This window comes from Candoia aspera, chromosome 3 (assembly GCF_035149785.1).
Source record: "Candoia aspera isolate rCanAsp1 chromosome 3, rCanAsp1.hap2, whole genome shotgun sequence".
NCBI classification, from domain to species: domain Eukaryota; kingdom Metazoa; phylum Chordata; class Lepidosauria; order Squamata; family Boidae; genus Candoia; species Candoia aspera.
In genome coordinates, this window is record NC_086155.1 from 153,952,472 (window position 1) to 153,978,009 (window position 25,538).

General features: G+C 35.9%; 1 protein-coding gene across 1 annotated transcript in view; it reads left to right on the top strand.

Moving 5' to 3' along the window:
* The window catches only part of LOC134494110 (cadherin-19-like), a 48,247-nt gene extending 27,071 nt beyond the window's left edge, over window positions 1-21,176 (top strand). The window contains exons 6-11 of the mRNA XM_063299056.1: window positions 170-426; window positions 1,247-1,383; window positions 5,415-5,536; window positions 15,339-15,456; window positions 18,718-18,969; window positions 19,680-21,176. Of these exons, the coding sequence (XP_063155126.1) occupies window positions 170-426; window positions 1,247-1,383; window positions 5,415-5,536; window positions 15,339-15,456; window positions 18,718-18,969; window positions 19,680-20,179 (1,386 nt within the window). The 3' untranslated portion in view covers window positions 20,180-21,176. The remainder of the gene's footprint in view (window positions 1-169; window positions 427-1,246; window positions 1,384-5,414; window positions 5,537-15,338; window positions 15,457-18,717; window positions 18,970-19,679) is intronic.
* The last annotated feature ends 4,362 nt before the right edge of the window (window positions 21,177-25,538 follow it).

Sequence of the window (25,538 nt, forward strand, 5' to 3'; positions counted from 1 at the left end):
TTCACCTAAGGGGAAAAAAATCAAATAAAGGTAACATGCTTACTTTAAAAAAACATCCCCTATGAAAGTGAACCATTGTTTCTCAATCAGCTGTTTATTGTTGTTAATTTCTCAGAAGCTGAATGAAAGTGTTGGATGTTCTTTTCTTTTTTTCTTTTTTCTCCCACAGATAGTTGATTATGAGGGCCAAAGGGTATACAAAATAAAAGTTAAAGGTATTAACAGACATGTTGATAAGCGCTTTCTGGAAAAAGACACTAAGTTTGAAGATGAAACTATTCTCAGGATCATAGTGAAAGATACTGATGAACCTCCAGTTTTTGTATCAGAGGAATTCTTTATGGAGGTTGCTGAAGACAACATGAATGGATCATTTGTGGGAACTGTGAGTGCCAGAGATCCAGATGACATCAATAATCCAATAAGGTACATCCCAAACCTTAGAAGATATGACTGGATATGGCTGGACACAATATAATTATAAGATTTTCAGTGCCACTGAAGACTACTTCCCAAAGCTGTAGGTGTAGGTCTGTGGGTACTGCATATCTGAACATTATAAATGTAGGTATTTATCAGAACTGAGAATATAGATAAACCTCTTGCTTGCACTGCATCTATTGCTTCATTAGGATTCAGGAAAAGGGAACTCTGTGAGGTCGGGAAGGAAGGAAGGGCAAACTAAGCAAAATAAATGGGTTACTAAGCCTGTGAAAATAAATCTACTGGTTTTGTTCTCCTGGTTCCATGTGTTTTCTATCCTTTATGTTTAATGGAAGTGGTAGTTTTTCTTTTGCCTTTCTCCTCTTACATTGTTTCTCTGACATTGTTTCAAAGCAGCCACAATAAAAAAATGTACTGCTGTAGCCCAACTTAGTTGCCAGTGTGAGTCACTTCACAAGTGGCACTTCACTGTTTCTTTTTAATCGAGTCCTTCACCTGCTGAGAGCTTGTCTGTGAAAGAAGAATGAATAATGCATTTTAGATTTGGTTCACTCTAATACAGGTATGAACATATTTCAGTTGAAAAAGAGAAGAGCTTTTATCTTGGCAGCAGTGAATTTTAAATGCTTATCAGTGTTCATTTTTCGTGATTTCTGAATAGCCAAAGCACACATATCCATATTCATGGCTGCACAGTTCTCTTTTCTTGACGGACAATAGTTTATATATTCTTTTTTCTGAAGGAATTGTGTTCCAAACTCTCTCTCTCTTTTCCTTTTTTTCTTTTAAATTTCATGTGAAGATATTCTATTGCCCACAGCAAGTATTTAAAGACATTTTTCACCATTAATGCCCACAATGGAACAATCAGTATAATTGAACCTCTGGACCGAGAGGAACAGATTTGGCACAACCTAACTGTTACTGCCATGGAATCAAGTGAGTATGGGGCTTTAAGGGACCTATCCTGAATATGCCTCAAGCAGGGGCACCTGCAGGGATGGGGGATATCACAGAAGCCAAGGTTGCAGCTGCAGTTGTGCGGTGGAAGCCCTGCCTTGTTATGATGCATGTTAAAAAGGGGTGGGCTTGGCTCATGCAGTTACCACCACCAACTTGACTAATTTGGCCACCCCTGTGGGATGTCTCTGATACCAATATCTATTCATAACACTTATCTTCCAAAGGTCCCATCTCTTGAAATTGAGAACTCTTGTTTCTTTGTTGCTTCTTTCAAAAGGTAGAATTAAGAAAGGGATGTGTCTGTTGTGGTTAAATCTAAAAACTTATCTTCTTTCATCAAATATTATATTTAAAAGAAAAAAAATGAAATGTAATATAAGGGAAATAATTACCATTTTAAGGTAGGATGGCATAATGCAGGACACTGCAGGATATAAAATTGCCCTCTTGATACAGGATCTTATGTTACATTAGACTATGGTTAATTTCACATTTTTTTAATGTTACAAAATTACCCAGAGTTTAACTGAACATCAGTCAGAAAATTAATTCTGAAAGTGAGGCTTCAGTCAGTTAGACTTTTATACAATTGGAACTGAAAAAACATCCCTTATGTATATTTCACCTGTTGATGTGGTCTTAAAATCAAATGCAAATTGCCTAATTTGTACATTTGTTTGTAAGTCATCTTGCCTTTCAGATGTCACATCCTCCTTCCTTTTTTTTTTCTTTTTAAAGTACTTAGATTTGAATCTAGAACAGTCTCTCCCAAACTCTTAGTTCCTCATAATAAAAAGGTAAATGCAAATCATAAGGGAACAATTTTAGCTATATTAAGATTTTTCTTTTCAAAAATACAAGCTGTGTGGTTTTCCATTAAAAGGATAATGCAGACAAACACTTCAGCCAACTAAAAAGAGAAATTATGCATTTTTTCCAGAATCTCAGCTGAATATATGCAGAATTTTAAGTATACTAAAATAGTGAATTTTATATGGACTTAATATCAAGACATTATGTGACTATTTTCATTCTTATTCTCAGATTTTCCAGTTCTTTAAACAAAGTCATTGCAGAAGAACTTTGATTATAAAATATTCTTAATTATAAAAAGTCATATCTATCTAATTATAATTCTACTAGTTATTTATTTAAATAAGCACTTATGTCTTGCTCTTCTATTGCATATGCACTGCTCAAAACAGGTAACAATAACTCAGTCCATTAAAAAAAAGTATTTAAAAAATACAGAAAACAAGACAAAACTAAGTGAATCAGCCAGCATTAAAATAAAATATGCCTGTGGAATGTACAAAATCTTATTCTATGGTAGTTGATGTCACTGATGCTGACAGTGGGAAGAAATACACATTTCCATTTATTAGTACATGTGTGATGCTTACTTCATATGATGACTTTTGAAAGGGATTACATATTGTAAAATGGTAAAAACTGAAAGTCAGAATTGGTTTGACCAAAGAGTGACCTAAACATTAATTCAGTTTCTATTTTAGAGTTATGGTATCTTCAGATGGTATTAAAAGTTGGAGAGGTTAGGGGAGTAATGGAAGGAAAGGTAGACATAAAGAGAAGACAAGAGAGGAGAGGTCCTTGTTAGCTTATTTCAAAAATTGCAACTAAGTCCATGTGGCAAGAAATGTGGGAAGAAACAGTTCAAGGTGTTCCAAGACACTCTACCTTAATGAGCTCACTAAAAAATGAGGTGTTGAAATTCCTCTTGCAACTTTCAAGGTTCTGTATTTACCCCTAATATAAGCATTAGGGCAGTGTTTTTCAACCTTGGCAACTTTAAGATGTGTGGACTTCAAGCTATACTGGCTGGGAAATTCTGGGAGTTGAAGTCCACACATCTTAAAGTTGCTAAGGTTGAAAAACACTACATTAGGGTCTTGGTATATGGTATGAAACCTGCCAAATTTCAGACACATAAATGCTGGGGATATGTAGAAAGAACTATTTTAAGGCATCCCCCATATCGCCCTGTTGCAGAGGGCACAACTGACATGTAGATATACTTCTGACAAAATTTCAGAATGATAGGCACTTTGGTTAGGAGGTTGTGATGAATAAATAATAATAATAATAATAATAATAATAATAATAATAATAATAATAAAGGTTTAGATACTTATTTTCTACTCAGTTGATACCTACATCCTTTCCAAAAGTACTATAACTGGAAATAAACAAACAACAAACTTAGAGAAAAATAACTTTTTTTAAAAAAAAATACCATATTTGAATTTACAACTGCCAATCATAAAAGTACTTGCCTTGTTCTTCACTTCCACCTGGTCTTATAGATTTTGTAGGAATATAACAATTTTGAAGAGTTAGTTAAACTCTTACATAAATAATCTATTCAAATAAGACTACCTGAATTAACTATTCAAAATGCCAAGTAGTTTATACTGTACATGTTGGGAACAAAATTACAAATCTGGTGGAGCTGCTCAGCTTCACTTGAATGCAGAACTTGCCTCAACCAAATGCACACATCCTTATACAGTAGGTACCCATGCATTGATTTGCTTGATCATCTGGGAAGTGATTTTTTTGAAGTGAGAAAGATAATTTCTGTAATTGTGCCACACTTTGTACACGTTATAAATCAGCTTTATAATTATAAATTATAAATCAGCTTTAACTAAAAAGAGAGAGAAATAAAATAAATATGTGAATGGAAAACCTAACTTTGATGGGGAAGGGAGGAAGAAATAGATATTTTCATAATTCAAATAATTCAAATATTAAATGTGCATTACAGTAATTGGAAATAACATTTTATGCCTGTTTATTGCACAGCTTTCCCACTAAATGGTGAATTAATTTCTGTAATCCTATATTTCAGTTCTTAAAATAAGCCGCATTAGTTGCATATTAGTTAATATAGAATCTTTGTCATAAATAGTCACAAAACATTTCAGAACATTGTTAAATGACTGCATAATTTCATAGTAGCTTTCATATTAGGCTACATAGATGCTTAAAATAAATTCTTTATCCAAAGTACAAATTTCTAATATTATTGTATGCATTTATAGCACACTGGCACAATATAAGATTCTCACACACCAGGAGTTGAAATTATTTCCAGAAACACTTTCCCCTTTCCCCTTAGTGAAGAATCAAACAATCTTTTCTTTTACTATATACTTAACTGTTCACTAGTAAAAAAGTATCTTAAAAAGTAGAAGATAATGATTGCAATTTTTGGATACTTTCTTACATAGGTCTAAGCTCTACTGAATTCAGTGGAGCTTATATCAGAGCAAATTGAACTGTATGGAGCTTTAATTCACTTAAGCAATTAAGGAAAAAAGTGTGACTTCATACATTTGTCTAGCTTTCAGCTCACAAATCAAGTACAGCTTGCTAATTAAGATTATTTAAGTGCAGGGCAATTCACTGTTACATAGTGCTTTTCTGACTACCTTAAACAAAGACCTATCTGTGCAAAAGTATTTGAGTTTAACATATATGCACTCAATAACTTTCAAGATTTCCTTCCTTCCTTCCTTCCTTCCTTCCTTCCTTCCTTCCTTCCTTCCTTCCTAATTCCAGAAATATATTGTTTCTGAAGTCATAAGGGAATATGGACATTTTTTGTTTGCTCTGAATAATTGCTAATGGCAATAATCAAATACAGAATGTGCCTGAATTAATGTTTGTGCTTCACAAGGTTGTACTAGATCATTTAAGAATCATCTCTTACATTATTATTGAAGATTCTTTATAATAATATGATATACAAAACATAATGATATACAAAATACTGTATTATTGCTTTTATCATGATTATTTTATTGTGGCATATATTAATGTGGGATATTGTCTTATACATGACACTTTTTTATTAAAATCCAAGGATCACAATGTTCCTCACAAGGGATCTTTGAAAACAGAGACAACTTTTGACAATAGAGAACAAGCTGTTGACTTTCTATTCTGTTGTGCTTTTTTATTTTCGTTTTATTTTGATTTAGTAAACCCAAAACAGATGTCAGCAGTAAGTGTTTATATTAAAGTTCTTGATGCAAATGAATATGCACCAGAATTTGCGGAATACTATGAGACTTACGTGTGTGAGAATTCAAGATCTGGACAGGTAAGACTAACATTACTTTGTAAAAAGTATTGAAATTCTCCTGAGATCTGCCAGTGTTTGTCTTTTCCATTTGTAGGAAATATTATAAGACTTTTTTGAGCACACATAAATTTGATGTAAACTATTTCAGCTGTCATTGATGACTGTCAGGTTCTGCCTGCTACCCAGTAAAAACACAGATGCTATTTTAGGCTTTAGGTTCTGTTTTTATTTGAGTAACAGTATGCGTGCCCTTTAAGAAAGCTGAGAGTGAGTGGAGTGCGCCGGAATGGGATTTAAATAGCCCGCGCCGGTCAGCGCTCCACCCCTTCTTACTCTGGGTTTGCCCCCAAGCCCCGTCGGTTCCGTCTTCGGTAGGTGAAGGGTCGTGGAGCCCCTCCTGTGCTCCAGGCATTTCCTTGATTGCTTCCCTGGCCGGTGATGGTTCATTGCCGGGCGATCAGGTTCATAATCTCTTTGACAGCTCGGGCGCGCCTCGTGGTCTGGTCTTGTCAATTGCTTTCTTTGCAACATTGTATCTTTCTCTTCCATGCCTCCGGCTAGAGTTGATACTTTGTTGCCAGCACATGTTGCTCTCTTTTGTTACCAAGTTGCCTTTTCCCTTAATCTGCCCAGGACCCATTTCCCTGCATTGTCATGTGAGCCATTGCGATGTCACAAGCATCACAACGGTGATCATGACAATGACTTACCTCATTATAACATTATTCTTTTTCCTTTCCCTTAGAAATGCAAAGGGAGGCTTTGTTCTGACCTCAGTCTTCTTCTGCCTCCACAGCCATATTCTGTTCTGATTGTCTTTCCAAAATGGTTGCATGCTAGGATTAAAAAAATAGAGTTTTATTGTTATTGACAATCAAATATTGTGATTTTTATTTTCTGCTTAGCTGTCCTTTACTTCCGCTCTATGCTTTATCCTTCACTGTTGGAACCGAGCTTTTAAACTGGGCATATATTCAAGACCTGAAATTAAAATAATATTGAGGTGCTGTAATCCCCATCTCCAGAAAAGTAACTGAGCTGCATTGTCTTCTGTCTCCAATTTAGGGTTATTGAATTATTTCTTGTCATTTTAGTCTCAACCCCTTGCAATGCTGGCTTAGCTGTTGATATAAATTGTAGTTTCTTTGGGTACTTCCACACGAGTGCCAAGTTTTGCTTGTGGAACAAATTGATCCTCCCACCATTCAATCACTGGTGGGACCGAATTCGTCCTTTCACAACTTTTTTTTTTTTTTACCAAAAAAATAAATAAAGGGAAAACTCATTTGCAAGGAGCAAATGTATCTGCAGAATAATCTCAATTTCATTGAGTTTTCATTTACTGGCCCAAAACTGAGCACTGACTGGCTGAAATCTTTGCTCACCTATGGGCCATAATTTGATTGGCTCTTGGTTCTGTGCAAGAGTTATAAACCTACAGAGTAGAGGCACTCATAAAATCCTAATAATTTTAAGAATCAAAACAATTTACCATCCCTCTACTCCACTTCAAATATTAAATTAATTTACTTGTGCAATAGAAAGCCTCACTGTTTGATGTAACGTTGCCTTCAACAAAGCTTTATCTCTGTGTGTCTGTGTCTTCAGTAGATACAATCATAGCATCATGTGATTAAGAACAATTGAAGATTGCTTCAATTATTTTAATTATTTATAATTTATGGACATCATATACTTTCATTGTTAAAAACAATCCCAAAGGAGAAACTGTTCATTAGATGTGGTTGACAAGAACTATCTATATCCACCATAATAGCCTCCTTTTTCAAATACAAGACTTCAGTCCAAAAGCATACTGACTTCTCACTAGATGATACAGGAAGGTGAATATATCCAGGCATTTTTATGCTTGTCATTTGCTGATCAATTTACACCATAGATATTGTATTCTAATACAGTTTATGGATTAGAACTAAGAAAGTGGCACAGAAACTTGGAGGATTCCAGGAAATCAGTTGTTTTGACACAACTGCCAAATTGCCTTTAAAAAAAAAAAACTACTAGCACCTTACCGTAACCATCCCTGAAGCTGCTATTCTATTTGTGCATGAATAAATGAAGAGTAGCCAAGGGTAGGAAACATCTATACATTTCCTTCCTACTATTTTCTTGCCCAGTATTGAAGGTCAAAGGAAAAGATAGGAGATCCGTATTCCAAATCAGCTTGGTCACTATACTGGAATAGACAGAACTCGAGTGCATCAGAAAAATAATCATGAATATAATTTGGTGGGAAAGCAGAATCTATTGAAAGAAAAAGTCCCAGAACAGATTGTCAGTTACATTGTGTGTGATGCTTGTGGAATGAGACAGATATCACAATACCGGTATAAAATCCTGATGTGGAATAGCCCCAGATAACCTTTAGTTTCAAAACTCAACTGGGATTAAAAGAATTTTGTAGCTGCACTAAATTGATTAATGACAGCTCTGCATTTGAAGGCATAAATCTGTTGTTGTCAGTGGTAGGTGGCCAAGCACTAACTACATCAATTAAAGTTGTCCTTGAATTTTTTCCTTGTACCAAAAACAAAACAAAAAGTTAATATATTTCTGTTAAAGGAGATGGAAAGATGCCCTTTGGATGTCATAGCATGAAGAACAAGAAACACCAGCCAGTTATACTTCTTATTCTATTGCTTAATGTCACACCTGAAATAGCAGGGCAGGCAGGTCACCACATCTACACAAGGGCTTCAGTTTGCAGATAAATCCTATTGCCTTCAACAAAGCTTACTTTCCAACAAGTATGCCAGAATGGCAACAATATATCAAACAATATAAAAGGGGGCCAAATTGATCTAAGGTATTACAAAGGAAAGAATCGGACTCAATAAGAATTATGATGACCTGGTACTATACAGAAAAAGGACTGGAATGTTCTGCTTCAAGTCTCTCAGTAGGAAAATAATGTAAAAAGCAAACTGTTGAAAATACTTCCTACTTGGCTATTGTATGTAGGACTAAGCAGGGAGAAATCCTTCACCATTGTCTTTGCTAGAATTGATTCTTTTTTGACAGAGGATATTGCAGTATTTTTATTATTAATATTGCTTCCAGTTGTGATCCTGCTCATATAGAACTAGGATATACAGATAATTATAAAACTAGTCCATGTTACTTTTACACTTGATTATTTCTTTCCAATAAATTACTTTAAAAAAATGAACAAGTTACAAAATATATTTGTATATGTTCACCCAATATATATTAATTTGCAGAAATTTTCATATAAAAAGTTCATGTTTACCTATACTTTGTGCATTTTGTACAGAGCAATTGTTATGAGTTTTTGGGGGGCAATGTTCAATAATATATACTAATGTTACTATCCTTAATATATTTACATACATCTTCTAAATATATGCTCAACTCTGATCTCATTGGCTGTATAGATTTTGACATCATCATATCTGATGTATTACCACTATGTGTTTTTGACTGTCTTATAACATGTCCATATTAAAAAAAAAAAAGTATGTTGGGAACCAAAATTACCACAGACCGATGCTGTGAACATTAGTGGTTACCATGGAGGGTGAAGAGAACACTTAAAACGTTGGGGAAAACTGTTCTCCCAGATCACTTTGAAAACATTGTGGTAGCAAATGTTGTGGTTTGCAGATATGATTCTTGCTTGTTTAAATACAAGAGTTAGATCCAGCCAAAGACAAAACATTGACTTTATCTGTATCTTTCTACATTTATATATATTTATTTTGACACAAATACCTGTAATTTGAGGATCATCTGTAGATTGAGTTTAATATGGCAATTTACTCAACCATTTATTAATTTAATGTATTGTAAAGTAGGTGAAAGTGTGCACTTTCAGTCAGAAACAGCAAAACAACACTTATTTATCTAACACTTAACATAATTCAGCAGTTACAATAAAAATGAAGCCTGTTGACTTGACATTAGCTCCCTTTCAAGAAATATCCTGAATGTTGTAAACAATAACAGTTTAAGTCAAAGATTTTAATATACAAAATGGAGGAGCAGTCTGGATAAATTAAATCTACTGTATGTTAATCATTTACTTTGTTCTCTTCCTCCTCCTCCTCATATATAAATAGCTTTCTTCCCCTGAGCTATCAAGACAACATATAGAGAAAATGCAAGAATGTAAGAAAAATGAATTGAGTAAACACTATATTAAAATACATTACAGTCTATCAAAGAACTAACAAAACATTTTTGTTATATATCTACAACTCTTTAGAGCTGGAGTAAACCAAACCTCCATAATCAGATACTGTTACAGAAAGCACCCTGTTCATGTAGGACAATAAGCTTTACTCCCTGTTCTCTGACGAACATCATCAATCTCACCTCCACAAGGGACATTTGCTGAATTAAGGTTTCTGTCTTCCTTCCCCAGCATAAAAGGGAGATGTGGTCTCAGCAGCCATCTAAAACCTAGCCATAATCTATAATATGGTCAGCTCCATCATCTCCAGAAGAACTGGTTACCTTTTCCTATATACTTTGCTTTCTGTAAACCTGGGGTGATTATTGTCTCTGCTAGGGACTATGTACTCTCAGCTGAGAGAACCCTGAATATGATATTAGCCTATAGCCCTAAGATTTCCTAGTGATCAGAGCTAGTTTTGGGCATAAGTTAAACAAGCTACCTCTTAGGGACTCACAATCTGAAGGGAGCTCTGAAAATGTCAGATTTTTTCATTTCTTATAGTTTTATTATAATTTCTTACAGTATATGATCATCTCCATATATTAAGCTATCCTATATGTCTCATGTGACCCTAATTACAATATGCTTTGTTTCTGTATGCATTCATACCTTCTGATAAAAGAGAGCTCTTTCCCACCCTGCCATGGGTTCATTATGCATCTTGGTAGCATTCTTGTCCAGTTCAGTTGTTTGTTGTTATTCTCGGTTAGCGTTTGCCATACAGAGCCTCTTCAGCTTTTCATATCTTAGGGTCACCATGTCTATAACTAGGCCAGCTAGTGATATTCCTTCCAAATATTATCTAGGTTCAACCCTATTAATGTTTTCAAGATTAATCACAATCAGTTAGGTGCCTCCATGTAGCTTCTCTTGTAGTACCACTACTTAAGTCTTCAGGATAATTTCAAAGTTTTAAAAAACCAAACCTGGACCACTTCTTACATTGTATAGTATACCAGACAAGAATGAGATTTAGCAGCCATCCTCCAATCTTGCCAAATCAAGACAAATTGCCAAATCAAGACCAAACAGGCAAATTTATTTTGGAAGTAGAAATAAAACATCCCTGAAAAACCTCTTCTCCTTCCTGGCAGTTAAAAACAACTCTGATAACATATTTTTAAAATGTGGCTTTTTCATCATTCCCTTGAGCACCTGCCTGATGTGGCCATTTGCTCTCTGTAATGGTAGACATTAAAGATAGGCCAATCAACCTGTCCAAATTCTTTTCCAAAAAGATATTGGGTAGACAATTTATCCTAATTTGTCCAGGAGTATAATTGCTGAAAAAGCCTAATGGGAGCTTTTCCACCACAATGGCTTCCATTAGGATTTACTGAAAATGTAGGAAGAATCCAGGCTGATGTAAACTGATGAAGAGACAAGGGCAAAATGAAGGACACAAGATGAAGAGCATCTCATTGCTAAATAAATGCAAAATTCTACTCTAACCATGACAGTGTTTCCAAATTTCTTTTCTCTCTCAAAACAATTTTGAATGCAAATTCTTTTTTATCAAATTGAATGACAACTTATAGGAATATATTGGAAAATTTTCTCTAGCTAGAATTAGTAGGAATGACCTTCTCTGAGTGAATCACTACTGCAAACATATAATCTGTTTAAGCAAATGTTAGGCAGATTCCCAGTTAGTTAGTTGTCTTTTTCATTGCCTTGTTGATGATTTCAGTTTTCAGATTAATGAGGCTTGATACAACACAGTTCTTGGCAATTAGATTTCAGCACAATCAATAAACCAACTGCAGATGCTGCATTTCCAAAGTATAATCTAACTATATTACCTTTGCATTCCAAACCTTGATCCAAATATAATTAGAGTACTATTGTTGTTTTAAAAATTCAGTCTATGGCTTATCCATTGATCTTCTATCTTTAAGTAATTAATCTAAGACCAAACTGAACACAATGTAGAATATCCAAGATTATAGACCAGTTTAACCTGGAAAGTAGGGGCTTAACTTTCTTTCATCACCAATTTCCTGACTCAAACCCAGGGGTGTCATTATTTATTGAATGTCATTAGCTACTTTGATCATACAGATAATTTTCTTTTTCTTCTTCCATTGCCAGAAGAATCTTTAAGTCTGGGAAAAGATGCAAAAAAATCCAGCTGTTTACTAAGCAGTTCCCTACTCCTTTGGCTGTTAGATGCCAAATTAGGAGCATGGAAAGCTGTAATTGGTCCATCTAATCCTACATAGTCAATAATGGCTGGCAGCTGTTCTCTAAAGTTGCAGGGAAGAAGTGGTGGTTGTTGTTGTTTTCCCCCAGCTTTATTTGGAGATGCCAGAAACTGAACCTGGGACACTTTGCACGGAAATCACATATTCAGCCAATAAACTGTGGCTCCACTTCTGTTTTAGGAAACTAAGGAAGTGCTGAAAATAACTTAATATCCTACCTCTCTAGACCATTCTTCCACTTTTAATTCAGCCAGATTAAAATTCATAGTCTTACTAACTCACTGGTTTTGCTCAATTCTGCCAAAAATGATTTATGCATGAGCACACACATACAATATATGCTAATAAATACTCAGTGCATATTTTAACATAACTCTGTCTTGCTTTATGATGTGAAGCTTTCATAGGTTCAATTAAGAAAGAGGTAGGAGACAAAACATTTGGACATTAACTGAGTACCTATCATCTATCCACATCTACATTCTCATAGGTATAAAACTAACAAAACATGTGAGCACATTAAAAAGATTAACACATCTCCTACATCCCCAGTACTTAACCCTGGGCATCTTTTCTTTCTGAGTGTGAGTAGCAGTGTTACTTGCTTGCACAGGAACACATCAAAGAAAGAGAAACTATGAAAAACATGTGCCAACCATATAACTTTTATTAGCTGTTTCATTGATAATCCACTGCTGCTGCTATAAAGAGAAAAAGAAACAAAGAAACAAAAGCCACTAGTGCCAGAATATCTTCTTTATCACTTATTTGGGAGAAAGCACACCAAAAACAAGGGGCAAAAATGAACTTACAATCTGAAATATACTTTTAGAGAACCCCAATGATTGAAGTGGGAGACCCAGATAAATACGAATAGGATTGCAATGCTAAAATGCATCCACACCTGAGGATTATAATGCTAGGAATATCTTGCAGGCTACTGATGTTACTCATATAGCTATGTTCACGGTAAAGAAAAGAAAGGCATTTGCCATGTGAATTACTATTCTGACCAATGGCTATCTTGCATTTATATTACACATACTGTATCTTACACATTACACAGCATGAGTCCTTCCTTCCCTTTGTCTTCTCCCCTGGAAAATGTTGGTAGCACCTGAGCATGGGTGTGTAGGAGAAAGGTTTGTGTTGAGTGGGAGAGCAGAAAGGACGGATTTGCAGCTGTTGGGATAACCTGTAGCTTAGCAGGTGATTGATGATGAAGGAGGAGCCAGCTTGGACCTTAGCAAATCAACAACAGACAAGCTGAAAGGGGAAGCAGAGCCCAGCAGAGATGCTGAGTGCCTTGAGCCAGCCAGAAGCTGGTAAAGCATCTCCCTTTTCCCACCCCAGATTGAGCAACTGCAAAGCTAATGCTTCAGTAGCAGTTCAGAACAGCAGCTGACTGCAACTTTAGCTGACTTGAAGACTAAGGATTTTGTTATAAGTTCAGGCAACAAAGAACAGAATCATCCAGAGAGTGTTTAGGAATTAGATAAACACATAGGTGTTAGTGTAAGTATAGTTTAATGTAGTATATGTTTAGTGATAAGTGTCAAGTTGGAAGTTAGGAAATAAGTTCGTTAAACTGTAGTATATAATAAAAGCCTCCCTAGAAACACAGGAAATACAACAGTCTCTTTGTTGGTGGTCTGTATGGTTTCCCAAAGGACCTCCCTCACAATGTACTTAATTCTTACTGAGCCCTTGGGACTTACTTTCACAAGCTCTTTTTTTTCACCCCCCCTTTTCCCTGCTACTCTCCCATGGACTTCCAGGTGTGTGTAAAAGGGAATAAGACAGCGTGTTCTCTAGCATTAGGATACCAGCTGTCGTTTCTGCTGGAAAGAGATGAACAGTCTGTGGGTGGCTATTTCTTTATGGTTTCTGTCGGGATGATTATTTATTTATGACATCTGTTAGCCACTGTTCTCACCACAATGGTCCCAAAGTGTAGGTACAATATATTTAAAATTGTTTAACTCCATCATCTTTAAATCATGCAATCATATCAATGGGAAATGCTGCTTAGAAAGTCTGTGAGAGGAATGCTGAGATAGGGAAGTTGGACTGCCACCTATTGCAATTCTGTTAGACCAAATCAACCATTTCATTCATACTTCCTGCTAAAACAGTACTTTGACTGCAATTTGCTGATTCAGCCACAAGGCAACACAAAACATACTAATTCATAAACAAATGACTGGGTGCACAAAATATGCTATGCCAAAGCACATTTTTCTATGGGTGATGGGTGAACTAAATGTATGTCACTAATGCAATCATAACAGTTCTTTTATGTCAGGCATACCAAGAAATGCACACTACTTCTTAAGCACTATAGGACCTGGTGATAAAGTCAAGTTATTACCCCTCCTTTTTTTTTTTTCTTAAATAAAAGGGGGAACATTTTTAAAACATCATTGAAATGAATGGAAATATGTTTATGTCATCTGGTTTTAGTAAAATTAGATTTTCAAATGCCAACTGATTAATCGTTAAGGGGTGCTTTAGAGGACTTATCCTCCCAAAGAAACACATGGTAATTGTGTTGAAATATCCCAATAATATTGAATTGAAATGGGAAATTAAAGAATGTTCTCAAAATAGTGTACAGTTCACTAAATAACTGACAATGGTAGCAAGTACTTATTTCTGCAATGGAAATGATGGCTCATTATGGCAACTGCAACATGGCATGTTTATATGATGAAATTATATATATTTTTAATGCAAACATACTAATTTTGACTTTTCTTACAAATGGTAATCTAGTTTGATATGTTTGGCAATGGGGACTATTTTGCTTCTTTAAAAACACAAATGCATGTTCCCGTAATCAATCTGTTACAATCTAAAAGAATCAAAAATTCAGCACATGAACTTGTCACAATCTTGTGGTCATAGAAACTATAATACATCATTGAAGTGATGCCAGTGAGGTTTTGTGGGCTAGAAGGAAATAGGTTTTTGGTACTGAAGGATGTGTTCAAATATAGAAAATTATACTTTTCATCTTGAAAAACAAAGTGTAGAATACTTTATACATCCCCCCCCCTTTGTTGCTTATGGAAACTTTAGTCAACCTCTGCATTTCTATTCTAAAAGTAATTTGCAGTACCCCAAGAATGTAGTGTTTATCTCCTTCCAATCAATACAAAATCAAGTGGCATAACTGTAGGACATTTAAAAAAATCAACAGCCCTAAAAGGATTGAACTAAATGATGTGAGTTTGTAGCAGCAGCTAATACATTTCCTGCCCTTCAGAGACAAGAAGCACAATTGTAACCTTGTTAATCGGATAGAATATGTTGCATGCCGTTGTGGCCCATTGCGTTAAAAGGCAAGCAATAGTCTTTGGCACTAAAAGCTTTGTTCACTGATGTTTGCTTCTAGCTCATCCAGACAATCAGTGCAGTGGATAAAGACAATCCTATGGAAAACCATCATTTTTCATTCTATCTGATGGAAGAAGGCAAAAACAGTTCCAGTTTTGAACTTGAAGATAATGAAAGTAGGTATTAGACATGGTTTTGAGATATTTTAAAGGAAGTATATTCACTTCTTCTTTTTTAGGTATCAGGCCAGAAATAGACAAACTTTTGTATCAAAGACGGGTTGCACTTTGAAAAATAGCCTTGAAGGGTCTAGTGATCTAGTTTAAGAGAGTTGGGGAAGCTAAGATAAAATAAGTGCATTAAGTTGAGTAGAGGCTAGAGATGTGGCTCATAGATTGTCCACATCATCATAAATTCTCACTCCTTATATATAATTATCCAGAGGCTAGAAGGTCATCAGAGGTGCTATGCACTTATCTACACTGACTTGGATTATTGGAAGAGCTTTGGGTGGAAACTGCTGTGAAGTGTGATTGATAGCGAAAACAGACAACCACAGCAGGAAAAGGAATTATTCAGGGAAGACTTAGAGGTGACAAAAGAAAGTACCATATCCCCCAATATTTTTCCTCTGGTTTGTTATAACCAGCATCCCGGCTTTTATTCCCCAAATTTATTTCTGCTATTTTCTCTAAGCTCTAGGTCATCTCTACTATAAAGTCATAAACTCTGTTCACTCTTGTTATCCATTGCTTTAAAGTACAAGGCTGTAAACCCCTGAGGAATTCCTATCTAAGAAATGTTATCTGTTCTCTCCTGTTTTGTTTTGTTTTGTTTTTTTTGCAGAGGCCAACCCTTTGTGACTGGGTCATACATGACTTAAGATACTGGTCAAGCTGGGTGCATGTCTCTGGCTTTCCAAACAGGATTTATTATTAGTGCCTATTCTTTTAGTAGGCAAGGGTCATAACAGAAGGTTTACAGCATACAGGTTTCCTACAATGCATAAAGAAGCTTAAGTTATCCATGACCTGAAGTGGTAACCACTAGTATAAATAACTTTACCAGGCCTGAAGCCAACTGTACTCCCCCCCTCCCCACCAATTCATTTTCTGTGGTCCTCTGTACTTTTATAGACACAAGCCTTTTATTTATTTATTTATTCAAATTTTCTGTCCTTTGAGATTATCATTTTCCCCCCTGCTTGCTCTTTCCTTCCCTGTTATTAATTTTTGAGAGATAACTCTTTCCCCCAGGGTTAGGAAATGCTTTCTAAATAAGGAATATTGTCTATTGGTGGATCAGACTACTGATTTCCAACATATGAAGATTATTCTCATATTTCATATGAAGTATATGAACAGCTGACAGAAAAGACAATTCTCATCACTACATCATCATCATTATTGCTATTATTGCTGTTGTTGTTGTTGTTGTTGTTATTCTCTATAAAATACCCTGTTAACCTATTTAGCTATGACAGCTGAATCTGTATAGAATCAGGTATATCAAGTATAAAAGACAAACAGTTGTGGTCTGTTACATTTACACTCTTTCTATAGAAAAAAAAATTCTATAAAAGGATGACTGAAAAATAGGACGCTGGACTTGATAGTATGTCCAATAAGGTATTAAGATATTATATTTGGCATCATTTAAAAGTATAATTGAAGAGACTCTTATTTTAAGAGCTGTTTTACAAATCTGTACTTGGGATTCTTTTTTTAAAAAAACTGCGTAGAAACCTATTTGATCTGTTTGTATTTGCTTTCTAAATATGGCAGTTTTTAGTAGTAAAGACCTTCCCATTATCTGGTAAAGTTGCCAAGTACTAGGTGGCATTAGAAAAGCAATGAGGATGGATTTAAAATGAAGCAAAGATTTAATATTAATAATTGCTTACATTTTTATTTGCTAAAATGAAATTAAGAGGAAAGAGAGAATTCATAATTATGTAACTTAGTTTTTAGGTCCTTGTTATTGATGTCATAATGTGGATGACTTTCTGTGCTGCAGTATTATGCAGCATTTGTATTGATCCCAAAAGCTGAGAAAGAATCATATAGGGGACACCAATCGAAAGTAATCTAAAGGGAAAACCTAAGTTCAACAGCTGATGAAATTGCAGGAAAGAAGATCGCTTAAAGGTAGCCTTCAGAGACTTAGAAAAAGAGCTATTTCAAATTCAGCTAAAGTATGCATTGCTCATATCAACTTTGCTAATTATATGAATGTTCTGGCTAGTTGAATAAATCAATAAAGCTAACTTTTGGAAAGTTATTCACTATGCCGTGAATAAGAAGTTACTTGTTCACCTTTTGGACTTGGTTAACATGTCCCATAAAAAAATATGGTGTTTTCAATCTCACATCCATCCTATTTATGTATAATTTACTAAAGGACTACTGATACTACATGGGTGAAATGTGTATTTTGTAATTTGTACTTAGTGCCTGATTTGGGCTTTTAGTTAATGTGCAGCTCAAGGCTAAGCACATTGATAAGTCCTCTAAGTTCAGTGCTTAGGGTTCCATTATTAGTTGTGCTGACAGTGACAGCAGCCTACATAAGGCATTTCATTACTCGTAGCCTATGTGCATGCCCATCATTCATTTCATAGTGGTGCAGCAATAATATGATTTATCAAGGCAATTCATGTTGTTTTGGGCCTCCTCCATCATGTCTAGAGGCAAAAGGAGGCAGACAGAGTAATGGAAACTGAAGCAACATGGCAGATTCGCTTTGTTCTTTGTGTTGCTGAACAAAGCAGCTTTGAAGGGGTACTTTACTCAAAGCACTATATTTGGAAGTTTTCACAGCCTTATTAGTGTTATAATTATATAGCCATTTTATAACATAAGTTACCCTAGCTACTCATAAATAAATATAACATTCAAGTGCAGTTTAAAGCATTTTCAAAAACATATTTTTTTTCAAAAAAGAATAAAACACAAAATGTTAAGCTCAGAGGCTCAGGCTAAACAAAGATATCATCTGTTTAAAATGTCCTGTGTGAAATTCTACGTATTCATCAAAAAAAAAACACATAAAGATGGTGTCAGGAATTGTGGAAAGTGACGTAATAGTGGCAAAAAGTAGTTTATACACCAACTCCTCTGTCCAGAGAAAGTGAAGAACTGTTAGATACTATAGAAATAAAAGTCTGGGGATTTTGTTATACATTTTAATTTTTTTACTTTTTTGGGGGGGGGTTAGAATTTACTAGTGCCAAGGAGATATTCTGCATTTTTCTACCAACATTATTCAGTCTGAAAATGAAAAAAAAAAAAAAAATGACATTCTTAAGTAAAAATAGATGTATCATTGTTTCTCCACATCTTTTAATTACACGTGGTTTAGCCCAATCTTTGAATTGTTATTTTGCACGTGAATTGATTTGTCCAAATAAATAGATTTTTTAAATTATTATTTTACAGATAACACAGCCAGAATTCTTACCACAAGAACTCAGTTCCATCATTCTGAACAATTTCTTTTTCCCTTACCAATACTAATTGTGGACAATGGAATCCCTCCTCTCTCCAGCACCAGCACCTTAACAGTCACTGTGTGTGATTGTAATGAAGAAGTTAGCCTTCTGTCATGTAGATATGGAGCGTTCCTGATTTCAATGGGGATTAGTGTACAAGCTTTAGTTGCTATTGTGGCTTGCCTACTCATAATATTAGGTAAGGTTTTTTTTTTTTCCTTTTATGCAAAATACATCTTTGCTAACTTTTCATTGTTTAGACTATGCTGCTTATTTTGGTAGATGATATGGCTTGGATCCAGAACATGATAAGAGGAATGAAGCGTCTGATCTCTTCTGCCCCTCTTTTCTTACCGACCTCCAGGGCCGCCGCCACCACTACCCCCACCCCCTGATTCTCCTGTGGAGAATAAGCAGGGTGCTGTGGGCTGTGACACTGGAAGAAAGGGAGAAGGGAAAATTGTAGAAAACAGATGTAGATAGCTTTTGCTGGAAACACTCCACAATGACCTTGGTCCGATTTTCTGAATACAATCCCTCCACCAAGCATAGCTCATAATGTTCACCAATCTCCACAGTTCACTGAAGCTTATTTTCAGTGGACACTGGGGGCTGATCAGGAGAAAAAAGAAATGGAAAGTCAACTTTCACCCGCTCTGTTCTATGGAAAGCTATCTAGCCCCAACATAATATATCAATTACTTTTAGACATTTTCATCAGTCACACTCTTTCATCTAAACATCTGTTTGCACATGACTTAGATTATCAGTTGACACCTCAAAGTATGGCCTCATTCCATCACAGCCATAATTTAACTAACCACATAGTTGGCTAGGATTTTCAGGTTTGTGCTTTGTGGAATTCTTAACTACTTCTTAATCTTCCTTTTTCATTTGCTTGCTTGCCAGTATTTGTTCTAGCAGTTGTGGCTTTGAAGCACCAAACAAAGCCAGCACCATTTCATGAGAACGAAATATTCAGAGAAAATATTTTTAAGTATGATGATGAAGGAGGTGGAGAACAGGACACTGAGGCTTTTGATATTTCTGGACTGAGACCACAAACTATTCTGCGAAATCACAAGCCACGAAGAAATATTACAACAGAGATCCAGAGTCTTTACAGGCAATCTCTTCAAGTTGGCCCTGAAAGTGCAGTATTCCGGGACTTCATTAATCAAAAGCTAGAAGAAGCCAACTGTGATCCAGATGTTCCTCCTTATGACTCCCTCCAGATTTTTGCTTTTGAAGGAACAGGTTCATTGGCTGGGTCCCTTAGTTCATTGGGATCAAACTCAGTGGGATCTCTTCTGGGTGACAGTTATGATTACCTTGTTGAACTAAGGCCTCACTTCAAAAGTACAGGAAGCATGAATAGCCACAGTTCAGCAGAAATGGTGAAGTGTTAAGAACTGCTAATACCTAAAGAGTGGGAAGGAATTGGAAGGATGATTGGGGTAATCTGAAAATTCAGAACACAGAGAAATTGATGGCTCTGCCAAGCACTGTTAAACTCAGCACAAATCTTACTGTTTAAACTGTATTGCTGGCACATTCTTTTCTAATACACAGCATCACAACTGAAAACAAATTACATCAGCACATGGGAATAAGAGATCAGCCACATCCACTCTTGGAAAAAAAGATGCTGCAATAAATAACAAAATTGTGCTTTTTCCCTTAAAAAGTTGCTCTCAGATTATTTTCAATGCCTTAGCAGGCATAGGGATATTTTATTTGGCAAAGATCTTCTTACTAAAATATTGATCTCAGATTATGAGCAGAAACTATATATATATATATATTAAGAAACAGTTTTCAGCAAAACAAAAAATCCTCTAGAGTGCAGAATTTCAATTTTTGAACTGCTTACAAAAATGTAGATATACTGTATTGACTACAGTTTAATATCATAATAAACTAATATATACACGCATACTTTGTTTTATAACATAAATGCAATTATATGGAATTATATATGAATGAATTTAGAAACATGAAAAAGAATTTGGATGAACTGGAGACTTGGAGGAAAATCAAAGTAAAATGTGTTTTACTTTGTTCAGTTCTAGTTAAATCTCCAAATCAAACATGCTACACTTTCCTGCACTTGTCTTAAGTCTCCCAGCTGTTTTCCAGATAAATTAGCCAGTTTCATATCACACATAACTTAGGATTTGATTGTTGCTTATGACTCTACATAGTCTTTAGAATCTAAATTTTATTTTTCTAAAATGTATTAGAGTAAAAGGATGGACTGCTAGTAGAATTTGTGGAATCACTGGACTGGAATTAGGCAACAATTGTAAGATTTTATTTGAATTTGTGATTCAAGAATCAGGTAAAAGAATTCAAACTGATTTGAATTTCAATATTTGATTAAATTTTAAAACATTGACAATGGGATATTATGGGAAAGTATCAACATGTTTGCAACTGCTACACTTGGGATGAAAAGAAGCAAACAATGTAGCACCTATATAGGTTATTAACCATCCAAAGTGTTAGTTATGTCGCTTCAAGAATTCTACCACAATCAAATTTTAAAATATTCCCTGCATTTCTTTTAAGGCAGTAATAGGTTTAGGAAAAGAAAAGACTACAGCAGTCTTCAAATTGCTATAGTGAACTGTACTGAACCACTGCAGAAAAAATCTTACTCCAATAAATAGATAGATAGATAGATAGATAGATAGATAGATAGATAGATAGATAGATAGATAGATAGATAAAGCTTTTGCTAAAGATTAAAGAGTTCATCATCTGAACATTTACTGCTTAGGACCTACAGGTTGATTGGCTTGCCTTATTGGCAAGGTTAGTCACATTGTGAAACAATTTAAAGTATGTGTGAGAAGAAAGTACATTATGGCTTCTATGTATGTGAAAGGTGAAAGGTCCCCTGTGCAAGCATCGAGCCATGCCTGACCCTTGGGGGGGATGCCACTTTCGCGACATTTTCTTGGCAGACTATAGTGGGGTGGTTTGCCATTCATTGTCTTCCCCAGTTGTCACCTTCCCCAGCAAGCTGGGTACTCATTTTACCAATCTAGGCAGGCAGGCAGGCAGGCAGGCAGGCAGGCTTCTGTGTATATGATACAATAACACATAAAGACTCTCTTATATGCAATAGACTAAAAAGCAATCACTTTATCTCAGACTCATTCATTTGCTGAAGAAAACTCACTCCAAGGCTTTTTGCCTCACTCCAAGGCAAAGAAAAACAGGCTTTTTGTCCTGTTTGTTTAATATTTTGAAGGGACAGAGGGGAGAATGCAAGGGAATAAAAGGGAAACTGAAAGAGCAGAGGAATTGCAGAGATTGTCTTACTGTTCAGACAATACAATAGATTGGCAGTTAAGGAATAATACGGATTTGGGGAAAAGAACAAACCAGATTTTAGAAAAAGCAGAATAAACCCAAAGATGTCTCTTCCCTTCCAAGCAGACCTGCCTTAAAAAATTCTAACTGAAAAGTGAGAAACACAAACAGCAAAACAATTATTTCCCCAAGTACTTTGATAGGCAGCGTTGGTGAAGGAGATAAAATTAAATGACTCATGTCAATATGAGAGTCCATGACATCATTCAGACCCCAGTTTGGCCCCTATATAGAAGGAAATCTGCAATAATGTTTAAGACTCTGCTACCATCAAGCATATGCTGAATCTCTAAATCATCATTGAACACTGAAGCAATTTAAAGCTCCTGATTCAGTTCAATGTCTTGAATCACTTCAGAGAGATTTGGATTAAAAGGATGATCTGATAGAATCTCATGAACGGAAAGATCCTTTCAAAGCTTTGCAAAACCTTAATAGTCAACTTGTATTCACAGTTGTTACTTTTCAAAATTCATTTAGAAATTTGTTGCAATTAATTTTCTCACTGGCAGAAACCTGAAAAAGTTAAAACTGAACAAGTTCAAGTATAAAACAGTGTTCAGTTTAACTGTGCTAATCAGCTGTGTTATATAAAACCAAATGCTATTCACATCTAGCCCTCCCCTTCTTAAAAATGACTGATTTCTCAGCTCAGATATTTTTATTTTTATTGTGGAATATAAAATTAGCTGCAGCACTCAGTTTTATTATCAGAATATTAAAAATCTCTAAAATGCTGACATAAAATGTTATGTATAACATTAGATAATATGATAGTAAAATGCATTAATGTTAATCCAGCTCTTTAGGAAATGATCCCATTCCATTACATCTCTCCAAAATTAAATTAAATTTCCCTACTGTACTGTATTGCTTGTTTGTTTGCACAGTCTCTAGCCAGAATAAAATTGGCTTTGAACTATTATTCTCTGTCACTTAATCTATAATCTAGATTGGGAAATTGAAAAAGATCCTAAATCTATAATGGTTTTAAAATTTATAGTGGATGATTAGCACAGAATGTAACAATTTAAAAAACATCCAGTGCATTCAAATGGATCCAGTGAGAAAAGGGTTATATATCTTATTTATTTACCTTGTTTTTATTAGGTATTTTGTTTTATGGCCCCAGCATCATGTAATAAACTGGACTTCTCCAAAATCTGAAGCTGGCATTGTAATAAGGAAAGTCAATCATTTCTCTCTCTCTTTTTTTTTCCCCATTCCATTAAAAGGTAAGTGATGCAACAGTAGAAAAGCAAGTGCACCATAAAGGAATGTTCTGCCTGCCACTTAACTAGAAATTAGAACTGGACGAAAGATGCACTGGCAATCTAGTGGATCTGAGATAGAAACCACATTCATTTTTGTTGATGACTTCTGGCAAAACTAGGTAGGGGTGTTCAACTTTCCTGATCCTGCTGTATCTCTCAAATGCTTTTAGTACCATCAGTGATGGGATCCTTCTGGACTGGCTAGGAGGATTGGTTGAGGAACACTATATTGCTTCTTCCCAAGCAGTCAGTTCCAGTTGATGGGGAAGGGGGAGATCAAGTTCTAGGACACTTTGTTTGGGGTATCACAGGTCTCAGGGCTTTTCACCTTACACAAAGCAGGGGAGAACAGTCATCCATCAGCTTGCAATAAGGTATTGTTAATGTGGAGGTGATACCCAGTTGTACATCTCCATGCCTGGCTGTGCAGATGATGTGGCACAGAAGCTGTTAGGATATTAGACTTAATCCCAGACTGATGGAGCTACTGTGAATATGAAAACACTCTGATTCCAGAAATACCTTTAGCTCTTGATGGGGTGTATTCCCCCAAATATTTGGGGGAATACACCCCATCAAGAGCTAGCCTGCAAACTGGGGTTTCTCTAGGGCTCATGGCATCTGTTTAAAAGCAGGGGGAGGATAACTCTTTTCACAATTACATTTTTTTTCCTGCTAGTTGTAACCATTCCTAGAACAGGAGGATTTACTCATGATCACTCATTTCTTTGTTATTTTATATCCGAATTATTGCACTTTGAGCTACATGGGTCTACCCATGAAGATCATTTGCAAGCTTCAGCTGGTTCAGCATGCAGCAGCCAAAGAGTTATAGCAACCTGGGTTCATTTAATGGAAGTTGCATGGCTGTCATCAGCAACCGGGTTTAATTCAATGTACTGGCCATCAGCTTTAGAGATCTTAATGGCTAACTCTGAATTTGCCTTTTCTGGCTTGAATTTGTGCACCCAACAATATCAGGGAAAAAAGGCTTGTTTATGGTCCTACCACTGAAGAATGTCTGCAGGGATCCTGCAATTGATCCATCTCAGTAATGCCTCCCTCCCCTGGAACAGCCTACTGCAGGATATTCAGACCACATAAGTTAAAATATGGCTGTTTATGTGGTTATTTGGGGTTAGGATAGAATATACTACAATCAAGGCATAACAACATTGGGCTGGTTGTTATTGTTGTCCTGTACAGTAATTGTTTTAGTCCTCATTCTGTATTTATTTGCTGTAAGCCACTCAGAGTCTCTGGACTGCAGAGCATAAAAACCAGTGTAAATAAATAAATAAATAAAGCTGTTACCAAAAAGAACTTCAGTAAAGGATCGTTACCTTGTTGTGGTGCTGGAGCTTGAGCACCTCAATGATGCCATGAGCTAAACCATGAAGGGCCACCCAAGACGGGAAGGTCATGACAGAGAGGTCAGACTAAATGCGATCCCTGGGGAAGGTAATGGCAACCCACCACAGTATTCTTGCCATGAAAACTAAATGGATCAGTACAACCAGAGATATGTCGGTATACCATCGGAAGATGAGACCCCCAGGTTGGAAGATGGTCAAAATGCTACTGGGGAGGAACAGAGGATGAGTTCAACTAGCCCCAGACGTGATGACGCAGCTAGCTCAAAGCCGAAAGGACAGCTAGCGGCCGACGGTGCTGGTGGTGAATGGCAAATCCAATGTTCTAAGGATTGACACACCATTGGAACCTGGAATGTAAGATCTATGAGCCAGGACAAATTGGATGTGGTTATTGGTGAGATGTCAAGATTAAAGATAGACATTTTGGGTGTCAATGAACTGAAATGGACTGGAATGGGCCACTTCACATCAGATGACCACCAGATCTACTACTGTGGACAAGAGGACCACAGAAGAAATGGAGTAGCATTCATAATTAATAGTAAAGTGGCTAAAGCAGTGCTTGGATACAATCCCAAAAAACAATAGAATGATCTCAGTTCGAATTCAAGGCAAGCCATGTAACATCACAGTGATCCAAATATATGCCCCAACCACAGATGCTGAAGAAGCTGAAGTAGAGCAGTTCTATGAGGATCTGCAGCACCTACTGGACAACACACCTAAAACAGATGTTA